Raw genomic sequence first — 16,644 nt, 5'->3', positions numbered from 1 at the left:
TGGCCTGGGTCAAAAAACTGCTCCCTCCCAGAGGAAGGAGTGAGACTGGGCCATGACCTATTACCCAGACCTGAAGGGCTGTGCCTCCTTGGAAAGGCTGTCCTCTCTGAGCAGGGGGCTAGGGGTGCATCTCCTTCTCAGGGCAGAAAAGTGAAGAGGAAGCTTGTCTGTTTCAGACTGTGCAGGGAGAAGCTCAGGGTCACCACCAGGGGCTTAGAGACTGAATATTCATCCCAGTCTGGGGCATATGGATCCTGTCCAGGCTCTATGGGTGGCCGATCAGTGTTTGAGCCATGAGTTGTCTGCAGCCTGACACACAGTACAACCATAGTGTAGTATTTGGCATCCAGGAGTCGGAGCTGGGAAGCTGTGAGAAGAGAGCCACACGACTGTGTTCTTTCCTCCCCTTGTCCCCCACACTCCCCAGCACTGTGGCTGTATCTGTATCCCCTAAGTTCTATCTCTGCCTTAGATGTAGCATGTTACAAAGACTAGTTGGGGTGAAGGCATGTAGACAGTGAGAGGGAGCTCAATTAAAGGTGAAAGAACACACACAGATACAACCACCCTGCCTAAGATGAGCTGAAAATTAAACTTACAAAAAAGCATGTAAAGAAATAGCAGCTCACTTGGAGCAAATATCACCAAACACAACAAACAGCAGAGCTGGATCTAAACTTTAGATCGTAGAAACTAGCACATAATGTCTAAATAATTAAACACAATTAAGGAAAATGCAAGAAAAGAGAAAAACACCCTTTGGAAAAAAAATAAGCAAAATTAATGGAAGTGAGAAATACAGCCATCAAAATTAAAAACTCAACTTATCTACAAAATTGAAATAGGCCCACAGACATAAAAAACAAATATACGGTTACCAAACGGAGAGGGGATGGGAGAGGGATAAGTTAGGAGGCTGGGATTAACGGATACACACTACTTACTGCATGTAAAATAGATAGCCAACAAGGACCTACTGAATTTGCAGGGAGCTATAGTCTGTGTTTTGTGATAACCTATAATAGGAAAGAATCTGAAAAAGAATGTGTGTGTGTGTATATATATATAAAACTGAATCCCTTTGCTGCACACTTGAAACTAACACATTGTAAAACAACTACACTTCAACTTAAAAAACAAACAAACAAAACTCAGTGGGGATGTGGGATAAACTAGGAGTTTGGGGTTAGTAGATGCAAACGACCACATTTAGAAAGGATAAATAATGAGGTCCTACTTTATAGCACAGGGAACTATATCCAATATCCTGGGACAGAACATGATGGAAAATAATATTAAAAAAGAATGGATATATATATATATAAAACTGAGTCACTTTGCTGTACAGCAGAAATTGGCACAACATTGTAAATCAACTATACTTTAATTTAAAATATACAAAAAAACCCCAAAAACTCAATGGAAGCATTGGCTGTCAGATGAACCATAGTCCAAGCAGTAGAGTTAATTTCCTGCACGAATCATAGCCAGCTAAGTGGATAGAAAAATATGAGAGAATGGAGAATAGTTAGTTATAGGAATATCATACGTCTCAGGTGCTTCTATGTATCAGGCCCCAGTCCAAATGTTTTAAATATATTTACCACCTTTTTGAGAAGGGTGCTGTTATTATTCCAATTTTGCAAGTAAGTCAAAAATAGAGTCATCATCCTAATAATAGCTTAGGGTGTCCAAGGTTGCACTGAAAGCAGATATGGATGTGTGAGTCCCACCCAGGAGAAGCTCCACACTAACCTTCTGAGGCCTTTGAATTCCTTTCAGGTGTGGCTGCTCCCCCATGCAGTTGCTGATGTCATAGAAGGAAATAACAGAAAGAATGTGGAGGAAGTGTTGAGATGCTTTTCAGAGGGAAGGTAAAATTGTGATTCAGATACAGGTCTACAAAATGAACACATGTTAAAGTACTGACTCTACTCCTATGATGTGAGGGAACCAGGCACATATTAGAGACAGTAAAAGGAAGATTCAAACCAGGACAACTGTATACAAAGTGAGGAAATGCTGAGATGAATTACAAGTGGACATAAAACATGTTTATTTACCGGGCACAGGAAGTCAAATCACCACTGGTGAAATCATTCCCAGACAACACATAATTTACACATCTATCACTTATAGCTTACAAAGAGCTTCTGAATAGTTCAGACATAGTCACAGGCATTGTGTGGCCAGCTCAGAGCTGTGTGCTTGGAGAGCAGTTTTCCAGTGAAATATGAGACTTTTTTCTCCGGAAGCCATGTTCCAAAAGAATGGATGAGAATTTAATTATATTGATGAAAAACATAAATCCTCAGATTCAGGAGATACAAGAAGTCTGAGGAAAGATAGATAATAAGAAATGGGCCTCTAGGTATCTGTGTTAATAGCTGCAGAACACCCAAAGCTAAAGAGATGCTGGAAATCATCAAAGATAGTTTGCTACAAAGAGATGACAGACCGAATGCAAGCCTTTTAGAGGTAACAGCAGAAGCCAGAAAAAAATAAGAGTAACTTTAATGTTTTGGAGAAAAGAATTCTCAAACAATAATTCTTTTCTGGCTAAACCCTTCTTTATGTGCAGGGCAAAAATTGAGACATTTTCAGGAAAAGAAAAACTAAAGTTACTCTGCATACTAAACTTCCATAATGAAACTATCAGAAATAAAAATATTAGAGAAACTACCAGAATATACATTTCAAAGCAAGGTATGAGAAGGAATGGTGAACAAAACAATTGTTAAGGATTCAGGTAAGTATAAGTAATTTTGAATGTATATGACAATAATGATGAACTTGGTGTAAAAACAGTGAGATTAAAATGCTGGAAAATAGTAAGATGAAAGGCAGTATTTGAATGGTACTTGTAGATAAACCACTTAGTTGTACTTAAGTTGCTCTGGCCTAGCATAGAACTGTCAGCTTTGAGTAAAATTTGCACGTTAAAAATGTAAGAGGATTTCCCTGGTGGCTCAGTGGATTAAGGATCCAGCATTGGTCACTGCTGTGGCTCGGATCACTGCTGTGGTGTGAATTTGATCCCTGGCCCGGGAACTTCCACTTGCCATGGGTGCCGCTAAAAATTAACCAATCAATCAATTAATAATAAAAATATAAGAATAACTGTCAGAAGCAGAGTTCCCCCTGTGTCCCAGCGGATAAGAATCCAACTGTAGCAGCTTGGGTTGCTGCAGAGGCACAGGTTTGATCCCTGGCTGGGTGCAGTGTGTTAAGGACCTGGCATCACTGCAGCTGTGACGTAGGTTGCAGCTGTAGCTTGGATTGAGTCCCTGGCCTGGGAACTTCCACATGCCAGGAATATTGCCATTTTTTGTAAACTTCAGACAGGTAAGGAATGAGTAGGAAAAGAATAGAGAAAATGTCAGGAGCCTAAAGAAAGGTGGGAACTTCAGTCAAAGGAGGGAGAAATGGTAACTGAACCGGGCTCTGTGGGGCTCCTGGGCACAAAAGCCTTTCTGTGTCCCCCATTCCTTGTTTTTAGGAAATGGGCCTCACTCAATCTCCATGGCCTCCTCTGAGTTCCAAGGGGCAGGTTCAGACAGTTGCTGATCAGGAAAGGGAGGGGGTACAGAGACAAGGGAGGAACAGTCAAGCAACAATAGTACAGCCTTGGGGCAGGATCCTGGTTCCCTAGAGGGATCCTCCCCAGGGATACAAATAATGACATAGCATCTTATATACCGAAGAGAAAAGTTGTATTCCTCATGCTTCTTTTAGAAATGAACACTTTCAAACTGAACAGCTTAGAGTCCTTCCTTGTGCTTCTCCCTGGCTTAATTGCACCCTAAACACAGTCACCTATAAGCTAAAGATTAGGCACCCTGAGCACAATTGCCTGTGGGTTAAAGATTATTAGCATATGATGTTTTTCAGGAGATTTCTTAGTTTGTTCTAATTTCTGCTAAATAGAAATTATTCTATTTTTGTAAGAACAGTTATTCTAGGCAGTAACCCCCAAGACCACCATCATGGTCATGCCCGAGATCTCCTGACACCAGCTTTGATGACTTAGAGTCCCCCTAAAAAAGAAGAATGCGTATTTGCCCTCAACCTTCATTCTTATTCAGAATCCTGTTTTTTCTCCTTTTTACTGTAAATCTCCTCACAGTTCTTCCCAATGGAGGGCACAGTCTTTAAAGCATTAGCCTGCTGTGGCCTCCTTTGCCTGCCAAAGCAATAAGTTCTGTCTCTTTCTCCTTCACCCAAAACTCTGTCTCCTTGTTTCTATTCGGCACTGGTGGGCAGAGACTGAGTTTCGGCAACAAAATGAGAAGCACAGAATTAAATAGTAGGAATAAAACCAAGCATTGTGAAAAACAAAACTAAGGAATTAGGCAGTTAGTTTAAAAGACAGAGATTTCCCCAACTGTATATAAAAAATTTAAAAATCCAGCTATATACCATTTGGATGGAATTAAAGCATAAATACTTGAGAGACCAAAATGAGTTGGGTGGGGAGGAGATGTATCTAACTAACAGGATCAAGATAAAATGAGAATAGCTTTGTTTACAACAGGAAAACACCCACACAAACACAAACACTCCTGCAGTGACACTGTAAGGAAAAAGAGTTAAAGATCGAGGCATAATGATAAAAAAAGAAACAAGTTTGTGAAAATATTTAGCAAATTTTACATGTAGGCATCTAATACAATAGCTTTGAAACAAATGAAAAAAGCAGATAAATCCATAATTACTATAGAAGATTTTAATGTACTTTTTTTTTTTTAGTATTGATAGTTCACAAAGGAAAAAAAAGTAGTAAGGATATAGAACTCTTAACAAGCCTCATCTAATATAGAGAAGCAAATACAGATAGACACAGAGAAATGTGTCTTTGTTATACTAAAAATGCCTACCTGAAGAACTAAGTATTCAAAGGTGAACTTTAAAGAATTTAGTATGTGTGTATGGAGTGCATGCGTATATGGGGAAATACATAGCTTTAAATGGTTTCATTAGATAAGATTTAAAAAGTAAAAGTTGCGAGTTCCCATTGTGGTTCATCTGGTTAAGGACCTAACATAGTCTCTGGGAGAATGTGGGTTCGATCCTTGGCCTTGCTCAGTGGGTTAAGGATCCGGCGTTACTTCAAGCTGCAGCATAGGTAACTGATGTGGTGCACATCTGGATCTGGTGTTGCTGTGGTGTAGGCTGGCAACTACAGTTCTGATTGGACCCCTAGCCTGGAAACTAACGTATGCCGCAGATGTGGCTGTGAAAAGGGAAAAAAAGGTAAAATTTGTGAATTAATGACCAACCCCAAGAAGTCAGGAAAAAAAAAAACCCTCTAAGTACGTAGAAGCAAGAATAAAGAAAGAGTAGAAATTTACTAAGTGAGAAAAATAAGATAAATCTAGAAGGAATAATTTGGTTGAAAAAGAACTAATAAAATGAACAACACATCTCAGAGAATAATTGTCAAGAAAGTAAAGACGATAACAAATAAATGTTTATAAGGTATAAAGGAAATTTATAACCACAGATGGCATTTTTAAAATAATGAAAATATTGTGGACAACTTTATGCAATAAATTTGGAGATTTAGGCAGAATTTATTTTTCCTAGAAAGATATAAGCTAGTTCTAGGCAAAAGAGAAAACAGACAAGATAACCCCACCCCCACCATCCCTTTAAAATACTTTAAGAGCAGTTTTAGATTCACAGCATAGTTGAGAAGTTTCAAAGATTTCTCATATACTCCTTCCCCTGACATGCATAGCCTCCCCCACTAGGAACACCCCCACAAAATGGGTATATTTATTACAATTGATGAGCCAACACTGACAAAGAATTATCACCCAAAGTCCATAGTTTATACTAGGGTTTACTCTTGGTGTTGTGGATTCTGTGGGTGTGGACAGATGTGTAACGACACATATCCACTGTTATATCAGCATACAGAGTAGTTTCACTGCCTTGAAAATCCTCTGTGCTTCCTTTGTTCTGTGGTTTTTACCCCTAACTCCTGGACACACTGAACTTTACTGTTTCCATAGTTTTGCCTGTTCCAGAGTGTTGTATAGTTGGAATCATACAATGTGCAGCCCTCATACTGACTTCTTTCATTTAGTAATAGGCATTTAAGCATCATCCAGGTTTTTTCATGGATTAATAGTTCATTTCTTCTTAAGGCTAAATAACATTCCATTGTGTGGATATACCAAGTTTATTTATTTATTCACCTACTTAAGAACATCTTGGTTGCTTCCAGGCTTTCGCAATTATGAATAAAGCTGCTGTAAACATCTATGTGCAGGGTTTGATCTGGACATAAGTTTTCAACTCCTTTGGGTAAACACCAAAGACTGTGTTTACCCAAAGAGGATATTTACTTTTGTAAGAAGCTGCTAAACTGTCAAAGTGTATGTTCCATTTTGCATTCCTGTGAGTAACGAATGAGAGTTCCTGTTGCTCCATATCCTCACCAGTATGTGACATTGTCAGCATTTTGGATTTTGGCCATTATTAACATGTGTGGTGTTATATGGTTGTTTTTAATATGCAATTTCCTAATAACATCAGATGTGGAGCATCTTTTCTTGTGCTTATTTGCCATCTGTATATCTTTGTTTGTTGAGGTGGTGTCTGTTCAAGGCTCTTGGGCCAGTTTTTTTTTTTTTTTTTTTTTTTTTTTTGCTTTTTAGGGCCACACCTGAGGCATATGGAGGTTCCCAGGCTAGGGGTCCAATCAGAGCTGTAGCTGCCGGCCTACACCACAGCCACAGCAATGCGGAATCTGAGCCATATCTGTGACCTACACCACAGCTGATGGCAAAGACATCCTTGACCTACTGAGCAAGACTAGGGATCGAACCTGAATCCTCATGGATCCTAGCCAGGTTCATTAAACCGCTGAGCTCTGAATGGAAATCCCTGGCCCAGTTTTTGATTGGATTGTTTTCTTATTGCTAAGAGTTATTTGTGTATTTTAGGTAGCAGTCTTTGTCAGATACATCTTTTTTTTCAAATATTTTCTGCCAGTCTGAAGCTTGATTTTCATTCTCTTAATCAATGTGTTTTTAAAAAGAAATTTGATGCTTTGGGAGACTGACCTGAGAGAACATTTGTAAGGTTGATGTCAGAGAATGTTTTGCCCATGTTCTCTTCTAGGAGTTTGGTGGTGTCTTGTCTTATATTTAAGTCTTTAAGCCATTCTGAATTTATTTTTGTGCATGGTGTGAGGGTGTGTTCCAGTTTCTCTGATTTACATGCAGCTGTCCAGTTTTCCCAGCAAAACTTTCTGAAAATACTCTCTTTTTCCCGTTTTATATTCTTGCCTCCTTTGTTAAAGATTAATTGACCATAGGTGTCTGGATTAAATAAAAGCAAAAATAAACCAATGGACCTAATAAACTGACAAGCTTTTGCACAGCAAAGGAAACCATTAAAAAACAACAAAAAGAAAACTTACAGAATGGGAGAAAATAGTTTCAAATGATGTAACTGACAAAGGCTTAATTTCTAAAATATACAAACAACTTACACAACTCAACAGCAAAAAAGCCAACAACCCAACTGAAAAATGGGCAAAAGACCTGAATAGACATTTCTCCAAAGAAGATATACAGATGGCCAACAAACACATGAAAAACTGTTCCACATCACTGATTATTAGAGAAATGCAAATCAAAACTACTCTGAGGTCCCACCTCACACCAGCCAGAATGGCCATCATTAATAAGTCCACAAATAACAAATGCTGGAGGGGGTGTGGAGAAAGGGAACCCTCCGGCACTCTTGGTGGGAATGTAAATTGGTACAACCACTAGGGAAAACAGTATGGAGGTACCTTAGAAAACTATACATAGAACTACCATATGACCCAGCAACCCCACTCTTGGGCATATATCTGGACAAAACTTTCCTTGAAAAAGACGCATATACCTGCATGTTCATTGCAGCACTATTCACAATAGCCAAGGCATTGAAACACCCCAAATGTCCATTGACAGATTATTAGATTAAGAAGAAGTGGTATATATACACAGTGGAATACTACTCAGCCATAAAAAGGAACAAAATAATGCCATTTGCAGCAACATGGATGGAACTAGAGACTCTCATACTAAGTGAAGTAACTCAGAAAGAGAAACACAAATACCATATATCACTTATATCTGGAATCTAATATATGGCATAAGTGAACCTTTCCACAGAAAAGAAAATCATGGACTTGTAGAAGAGTCTTGTGGTTGCCAAGGGGGAGGGAGTGGGATGGACTGGGAGTCTGTGGTTAATAGATTCAAACTATTGCACTTGGGATGGATAAGCAATGAGATCCTGCTGTGTAGCACTGGGAACTATATCTAGCCACTTATTATGGAGCATGATAATGTGAGAAAAAAGAATTTATACATGTATGTGTAACTGGGTCACCTTCCTGTATAGTAGAAAATTGAAAGAACACTGTAAACCAGCTATAATGGAAAAAATAAAAATAATTATAAAAAAAAATTTGAAAAGGCGTGTTTTGCAGGCAAGTTCTGTCTAGCATACAATATCATTTATGATCGTGTGTATAAATCTTTTTTTTTTTTTTTTGTCTTTTGTCTTTTTGTTGTTGTTGTTACTATTTCTTGGGCCGCTCCCACGGCGTATGGAGGTTCCCAGGCTAGGAGTCCAATCGGAGCTGTAGCCACTGGCCTACGCCAAAGCCACAGCAACGTGGGATCCGAGCCGCGTCTGCAACCTACACCACAGCTCACGGCAACGCCGGATCGTTAACCCACTGAGCAAGGGCAGGGACCAAACCCGCAACCTCATGGTTCCTAGTCGGATTCGTTAACCACTGCGCCACGACGGGAACTCCCCGTGTGTATAAATCTTAACTGAAGTATTAACTCACTAAATCTAGCAAAATTTAAATATAAATCATAAATTTAGTTTTTAAATAAAAATACAAATTTTGTTTAACTTTAGAAAATTCACTTATGTAATTCATCTTACTAACAGAATGAAGGAGAAAAATCATATGACCATCTTGATAGTTGAAAAAAAATCAGTTGATATTTTTAACACCCATTTGTGAAACACAAGAAAACTAATCTGATCTGATGTAAGGTAAATGCTTGGTAAAAACCAAAAGAACATTTAATGCCTAAACATTACAAGTTTCTATATGTTGACCAAAATAGAGATACCTGTTGTTTTCATTTAAAATATATTTTAATAATGATATGAATTTAAATAACAAAATATTAAGGATTAGAAAGGAATAAACTAAATAAACTACCATTATTCATAGACAGTTTAACTTTTTTATATTAAAAACCCTTAGAGACTGTCTAGAAAAAACACGTTGGCTACAGGACAAGTATAAAATATTGAATATATTTCTTTACTCTTGCAAAAGACAGTTAGAAAATGTAATTTAACAAATTTTAGGAGTTCCCATCATGATGCAGCAGAAATGAATCTGACTAGGCTTTGATTGATCAAACCCCCATGAGGTTGCGGGTTTGATCCCTAGCCTCGTTCAGGATCCGGCGTTGCTGTGAGCTGTGGTGTAGGTCACAGGTGCAGCTCGGATCTGGCATTGCTGTGGCTGTGGCTTAGGCTGGCATCTACAGCTCCAATGAGACCCCTAGCCTGGGAACCTCCATATACCACGGGTGTGGCCCTAAAAAGACAAATTATTCCATATTATGGAATAAAGACATTATTATAATGACTTTATTCCATTACATTTATAATGGAATAAAGACATTATTCCATATTATGTATAACATTGTTATAATCTATCCAGTTACATCCAGTTGTTATAATCACATATATGTTATATGCCATGTAAATTGACATATAAATTTGTGGCTAAAGACAGGATCTTGAATAGATTATTCTGCCAGTCTCATGCTGATGCCTGCATGTGTCTGCCTCCTGGGGTCTCTGGGAGGTAGAAATGACCATGGAATTTCAGTTCTGCTCAAGACTTTGGTCATGGACTTTGCCACATTGCTGTACTTAGCAATTTAGAATAAAATGCAAAACTAAATCAGACTATCCCTTGCTCAGGTTTGATCCTTAGCCTGGGAACATCCACATGCCATGGATGTGAACCAAAAAAAAAAATGAGAACAACAACACAAAGACACAACTATCCAAATAAAGGATTTACTACTCTCTGTTGAAACAAAATTAATCTATTCTCTATAGACTTTTCCCTCTAAAATCTGGGTATCAGTGGTGTCTTAACATGTAATTGGTGGCTTTTTTCCCTCCTTAAAAGATTTAAAATAAATGGCAACTTAGATCCATTTTGAGATAGATTGGTTTTGAGATATCTTTTGAGATAGATAGGTTTCCAATTTCTTCTTCATTTACTTTTTTTCTTCCAATATTTTACATTTTGTTATTTTTATTGAGGCATAACTGTTATAGATAAAACATCATCATATAAATTTACTGCATAAAATGTGTTGATTTGATACACACAAACACATACATAATTTATGTTGCAGTATGACTACCACTGTAGAATTAGCTGACACCTCTGTCCTCATCACATAATCATTTCATTTTTTTTTTTTTGGTAGAACAATTAAGATCATTTTTGTCTTTTCTGCTCTTCCATCTTTTTTTTTTTTTTTTGAGGGGGTAGAAACTTTTGAACAAGCCCAGACTGGTGATATGACCCATGTAGAAGGATGATGTGAGCTCAAAGGGAATGGGTATGATGGCACATGAGACCCTGTTAATTATAGTTCTCACCAGCCCAGTGTGTCTTCTTGGCAGCAACACAGGGTACCTGAGATTTTCCCCATCCTTCAACATTGCATGGATGCAGAGTCTTATTTGGTGAGCACACGTTCTGCTGGTCTTTCTGTGCTTCTTTCTGGGTGGCTGGTAGCACTGATCTCTCTCAGAGAGCTGACAGCTTGTCTCGGGGGTCAGGTGACTCCATCTCTATAGCTGGGATGGTCACTTTCTCTTCCCTGACTTCAGGTTGGTCAGTGCTGCAGGGTGATCTGAGCAGAGGCTGTGCTGAGCTGGGATTGGAGGACTCTGTTTCCATGGCCAGGAGCCAGGGTCAGGGCCAGGCTCAGGCACTGTGCAGATCCTGGAGATGGGGAGGAGGAGACAGTCTTAGCCTAGACCCCCATGCTTCACCTCTGCCCCTTGCACTCTGCCTATGCTGCCACTGATGTCTGGAAGCAAAATTTGTAATCCCCTAAGGATGGATCCATGGGTCCCATGGCACAGCCACCAGGGGTTTGCTTTAAGCCTTACTGCTGGGGGCAATGTCTCACTTACCTCTGCTCCAGGCAGACCCCACTTTGATGCACCCTTCCATGGTCTAGACTATCTCCAGGTGTGTGATCTGACTCACTATCTTCCAGGGACCTTCCTTTCCATCTGTGTACCTTTTGACCATCCTTAGGGGCCTTCTGTGTATCCTCCGCTCTGACTACCTAACTAATGACCTTGGACCTGCACCTTCAGTTTTGGGGTGAAATATCCCTCCTATCCATAGACACTTCTCAGTGGCCTAGGCTCCCCTGCACTTTCATCCCATCTGTGGTGGTGGTGGCGGCAGTGGGGTGGGGCACCAGAATTCTCTTACTCCAAGTGCAAGCGCATCCATCCATCACTGGCTGGACGAGGCAGCAGGAGAGAAGAGCTTTTGAGTTAAGTGAAGGGGCCTCATGGCAGTTTCGTCAAAAACTCTGTCTTACATTAGTCAAATATATATATATGTTCCTCTGTTTTCTAACAGTGTAATACAGAAAGTTTCAGATGCACATCAGAGCAGAGCAAAGAGTGAGCTGAATTCTGTGGACCCACCCCAGCCTCTGGGGTTGTCTGTATCTGCTGGCTATAAGGTTTCTGTGACAGGGGCTCAAGGTCACTGTGTGTGGTTAAAAAGTCTGATACTGTCGCCTGGCTGCTCCTTGCAGTGGTTTTGGTCACTCATGCTTCACACTGACTTCATCCCTTGCCTATTTCCAGACTCCGTTTTTGGCAACAGAACCCCCCTTCAAACAAACTTATCTCAAGTTCCCTGGTGGCCCATTGGGTTAAGGATCTGGTGGTGTCACTGCTATGGCACGGGTTCAGTCCCTGGCCCTGGAACTTCCACATGCCACAGGTGTGGTCAACACCCCCCCCCAAAAAAAAAAAACCAAAGCCTTATCTCAAACCCTGATGCTCCAAACAGATGAATTGGTATTAGCACATAGTTATTACTAGAATTAACTTTTATATCATTTACATAGATAATCAATTTGCCCATGGGAAAGAACCCTAAAACTTCTATAATGAATATGAAATTTGAATTTTGATAACGAGGACAGTGTTACAGTTCCACTTACCTCAATATTCTATTTTGGTTGAACCATATTCAGAAATCACTAAATCGCATAGGTAAACTGTTGCTAAAGGTAACAGATTTTTATCTTGTTTCTACCCTTTGGGATCTCAGGAGTCTCTTCAATTAAGTTGATCCAAAGCCATGGAGAAAGAGCTGTCGGAATGTTTTTCTCTTCCAGAATTGAATCACTAACAGATGCCCACAGTCTTTATTATAAATTTGAAAATCAGACAAGCAGACATCCAAGTTTAAAATAAGCAAAACTATGCATGCATTGCACCATGCTCTCTGTTTAGGCTGACACAGAGCCTAGGACAGGTACCAAGGCAGATGCAGGTTCTGTGCTGGAATTGTAGGATCAACTGTGAAGGTTTTTTTAAAAGAATAATAATGCAAAATTGAAATCTTACCTGTGACTCTTTTCCAAGTTCCATATACATGGATATTCATGGCAGGAGGAGTTTCACCTTCACTTCCACCAGAAAATTAGTTAAATAAGCCCCAGAAATTAACCCATTGGTAATGTCTGGAGAGTTAAAAATTCATGAACAGGCATTCGAGTATGTTTGGACTTTCACTAGCATTTTGAAAAAAAGAAAACGTTGAAGTCAAACACTTGCAAGAAACCCCCACAGAATCTCTGGGTCCAGAGAACCTAATTTAAAAAAGCAGGGTAAAATCCAGGGTTTGTGGAGGTCCATATTCTCAGCTTTTTGGTGCACAGTTACTGTTGGTGTCTGATTAGGACAACTGGGGACAGATGCAGTCAAGCTAAGAATATTTACATCTTGAGTCTCCCTCCTCCTCTCTCTCCCAGAGTGTGTTTGGAAGTGAGGGGGTGGACATGTCCTTTTTCATCTCAGCTATTCTCCTTTTGTTTTATTTTTTTATTTTTTAATTTTTTTTTTTTTTTTTGTCTTTTTAGGCCACCCCGTGACACATGGAGGTTCCCAGGCTAGGGGTCAAATTGGAGCTGTAACTGCCGACCTATACCACAGCCATAGCAACGCCAGATCCGAGCCACACCTGTGACCTACGCCACAGCTCACAGCAACACTGGATCCTTAACCAACTGAGTGAGGCCAGGGATCAAATCTGCATCCTCATGGATCCTAATCAGATTCATTTCTGCTGAGCCACTACGGGAACTCCAGATTCTCCTTTCATGATAGGCCAGTCTCCTTTCCTTCCTTCATTGCATTTTTGTTTCCTATTCAAACCCTGACTTCCTTGGACAATTTTTTTTTCCAGAAAGTTCTGGTGTCTTTTTTTTTTAATTAAAAGGTTTAAAAAACATTGCATCCTTAATCAAATCCATGGTGTTTTCTAGTGTGGTATTCCTTCTCCTCATTGTTCTGAATCCACTTCACTCTTTCCAGAGGCCTCCTCATATCTGGCTATAGTTTGGACTCTTCCTCTCCTTTTCTAGACCCCACTGCACAGCTCATCATGAAATTGCTTTTCTGGATCTTCGAGTGTAGTTGCAAGATTTATTTTTTCTTTCTTAGTGTTCACTCTCATTTTTCTGGAGCTGATCCTCAAGTCCATGACCAAGAATATATACACAGGAAACAAGCTCTCAGAGGCTTTAATGTTCTTGGAAAATGCCTTTCTTTTTGCCATGGTGTGCAGTGGATTGATGTGGGCTCTCAGTTCCCAGACCAGGGGTTGAACTCAGGCTACAGTGATGAAAGCACTGAATCCTAACTGCTATACTGCCAGGGAACTCCCCAAAAATGCCCTTCTTTGCCTTCATGCCCAAGTGGTTTCTTTCAGCTGTAGAATTTCTCTGAGTGACTCCCTCCTTCTCACTCCCTTCGATTTCCCTTTATCTTCTGTGGAGTGAGTTCTTCCTCTCAGCAATTCTTATCAGCCAAACCTCCTGCTCATTTATAAAAATGTATTTTGTATGTCATCTTTTAACTTCTGTATTGTCCTTTATTTTTCTTGATGCCATATCCACTTGAATTTGTTTGAGAGTATTACTTTTTTTAAAGGTAACTTTTCATTCCTTTCCTTGACTGTTTCTTCTTGGATCTTTTTTGCCTCTGTCCTTGATTGTGTCTGTCACACTGAAGGCTGTCCTCACAAATCTCCTGATGGTGACTTTCCCATTTAGAGGATGTTAGAACAGGAGATGCTTTGGAGGTTCTGCAGACATGGGCAATCCTTAGCAGAGGTCCTTCAGCTGCTGAAATGAGGGGAACTTAATTCGAGGTGCTGGCGTCTTGACTGGCTGCCCACGTTTTCTTGAGGCTGTTTACATTTTTATTCATATGTAGGGTGGTATTTTAAGGATGTTTTAACTAGGAGTGTTAAGGTGCAGACACAGAAATGACTCTTGATCATACAATTCTGGAAACAGGAGGCATGCTCTCCATACAGGGCCATTCAGGGAAGCACCAGGGTTGATCAGGAGGCACATGGCATGAGGGGGGAAGGTGGGCAAAAGCCTTTATCGTGGTTTCTATGGAATGGCACTAGTGAGGCAGGGTGAGCAGACCATCACTTTTGTCTGGAATCTGGCCCTGAGGTGTCAGGGTGGGTAGATGGTGGCGGGGAGGGTAAGAGCTCCATGAGGGAGATAGTTGGGGTGTGGGCTCTGGATTGGTTGGTTTGCATTTGAGCTGCATGCATATGAGCAAGTTGTTTGCTACCTCTAGGAATTGGCTGACCTGGAGTGGGGTTAGAGGTGGGGACAGTCAACAAGGCCCCAGATGTCAAAGTGTCAGAACACAGAAAATGAAAGACAGAGATAATAATAGCTCTTGGTCTTAACTGTTTTTCCTTCCTGTGTGGTGTCCTCCCCCTCTAAGCAGATTGGGAACTGCTGGCTGTAGGCAGAAGGTGGGGCTGGGGTGCGTTCATCTAGATGGGTCCCTGATTCTTCTGTCTCCACCTGTGCTCCTTCCTGTCAGGGAGAATTCTGGAACCTGGTACCCCCTAGGCTGCACTAGCATCCCCTAGTTTTTCCAGATGGATTTGTCAAGCACCAGCCAGGCTTTGGGCCCCTTCCGGAGGCTGGAACTAGAGCCTTGAACACAGTGGGTCCAAACCTTGCCCTCAGGGCTGATGGAGGGACCCTGTGATTCCATCTATTCTTTACCTCACGCAGAAAAATTGAAATGTCTCCTCTGCTCATGCCCTCCCTCCTCAGTTGTCTCCAGGTTTCACTTTTGCTAAGAGTTTTGTGTTCAATGCATATGGAAAAAAGTCAGCGTCCTTATGAATTGGAGGTGGGACTTGGCCCCTTCCCCCTGTGTTCTGGGCTGACCCCCCAGGTCAGCTCTAGGTGGGGCAGCTGCCGAACCCCCCCCCCCCTGCAAGCAGCAGCCCCTCTCAGAGCCATGGGAGAACAACTGCCCTAAGGGGTATGGGGAACCCACTTCCAGGCGGGGCTAGCTCACTGGTCCTTCTCCAATTTCCAGTGCTGATGAGCGGTTTGATGCCACATTCCACACCAACGTGTTGGTGAACTCTTCTGGGCACTGCCAGTATCTCCCTCCAGGTAAGTGCCACTCCCTTTGTCTCCTGCAGTTAGATGGCATGAGGGAGGCTAGGGCACCCAATGGTGCTCCAGGGAGCAGTGGGCTGGCTGTGTGTGCCTGCACCCAGCATCCTTTGCTCTGCTCAGACCCACCTCTCCTTCTTCCCCTGTGCCTGCCTGTGTTCCCTGAGCATGATGCTGCTGATAATGCCATCTTTCTCTTCTTTGTCTTGGGATCCTGGCTCAAGCTACCTTTGCCAACATGTGTCATAGGTCCTTGTTGTCTGCCCTATGTTCTTTAAAATTAACCCGCAGCTAAGCTTCCCTGGTCAGGTCATTTCCTGTCTCATTACAACCTGCAAACAAAACCCCAAGCTGTTTTCCCCATTGCCCCCCTGTTGTTTTCTTCCCACCAGGCTGGTTCCTGGGCAAGTGCTGCCCTCCAAGTGTTGGGGTGAGAAGGGATCACCTTGCTGGACTGGCTTCTGGATCATGGGCATTAAAGTGCATTTGCTGGTTAGCTACGAGATCAAGTGGTTTCCATGGGGGAGTGTCAGTGTTGTCTTCCTGAAAGACCTTCTCTCCTCAAGCTCCTGATGGTCAAGCACTTCCTGGGACTGACTCTCTTCCCCACCCTCATTTCTGTCAGGTCACAGGCCCTGGACTGCCCAGTGAGTGACCCACACACTGGGGAACTTGGGCTTTGTGGTCTCCTGAGTTGTGGATTTTAACAGCTTTTTGGGGAATCTTTTAGATGATTTTTCACATATTCTTTTCCAGGACTTATATCCCCCGTGGCAACTGTCTGTTTAACTTCCTGCTCCCAGGC

At 41.3% G+C, this 16,644-nt stretch overlaps 1 protein-coding gene across 1 annotated transcript in view; it reads left to right on the top strand.

Annotated features, from left to right (window-relative positions):
• Positions 1 to 16,644, top strand: part of CHRNA7 (cholinergic receptor nicotinic alpha 7 subunit) — a 133,428-nt gene that overhangs the window by 94,508 nt on the left and 22,276 nt on the right. Inside the window, exon 5 of the mRNA XM_021098695.1 lies at positions 15,757 to 15,836. Within this exon, the coding sequence (XP_020954354.1) occupies positions 15,757 to 15,836 (80 nt within the window). The remainder of the gene's footprint in view (positions 1 to 15,756; positions 15,837 to 16,644) is intronic.

This window comes from Sus scrofa, chromosome 1, assembly GCF_000003025.6.
Source record: "Sus scrofa isolate TJ Tabasco breed Duroc chromosome 1, Sscrofa11.1, whole genome shotgun sequence".
In the NCBI taxonomy this organism is placed as follows: domain Eukaryota; kingdom Metazoa; phylum Chordata; class Mammalia; order Artiodactyla; family Suidae; genus Sus; species Sus scrofa.
Note: the sequence above shows the minus strand (reverse complement) of the source record. Positions and strands in the feature narration are given on the sequence as shown.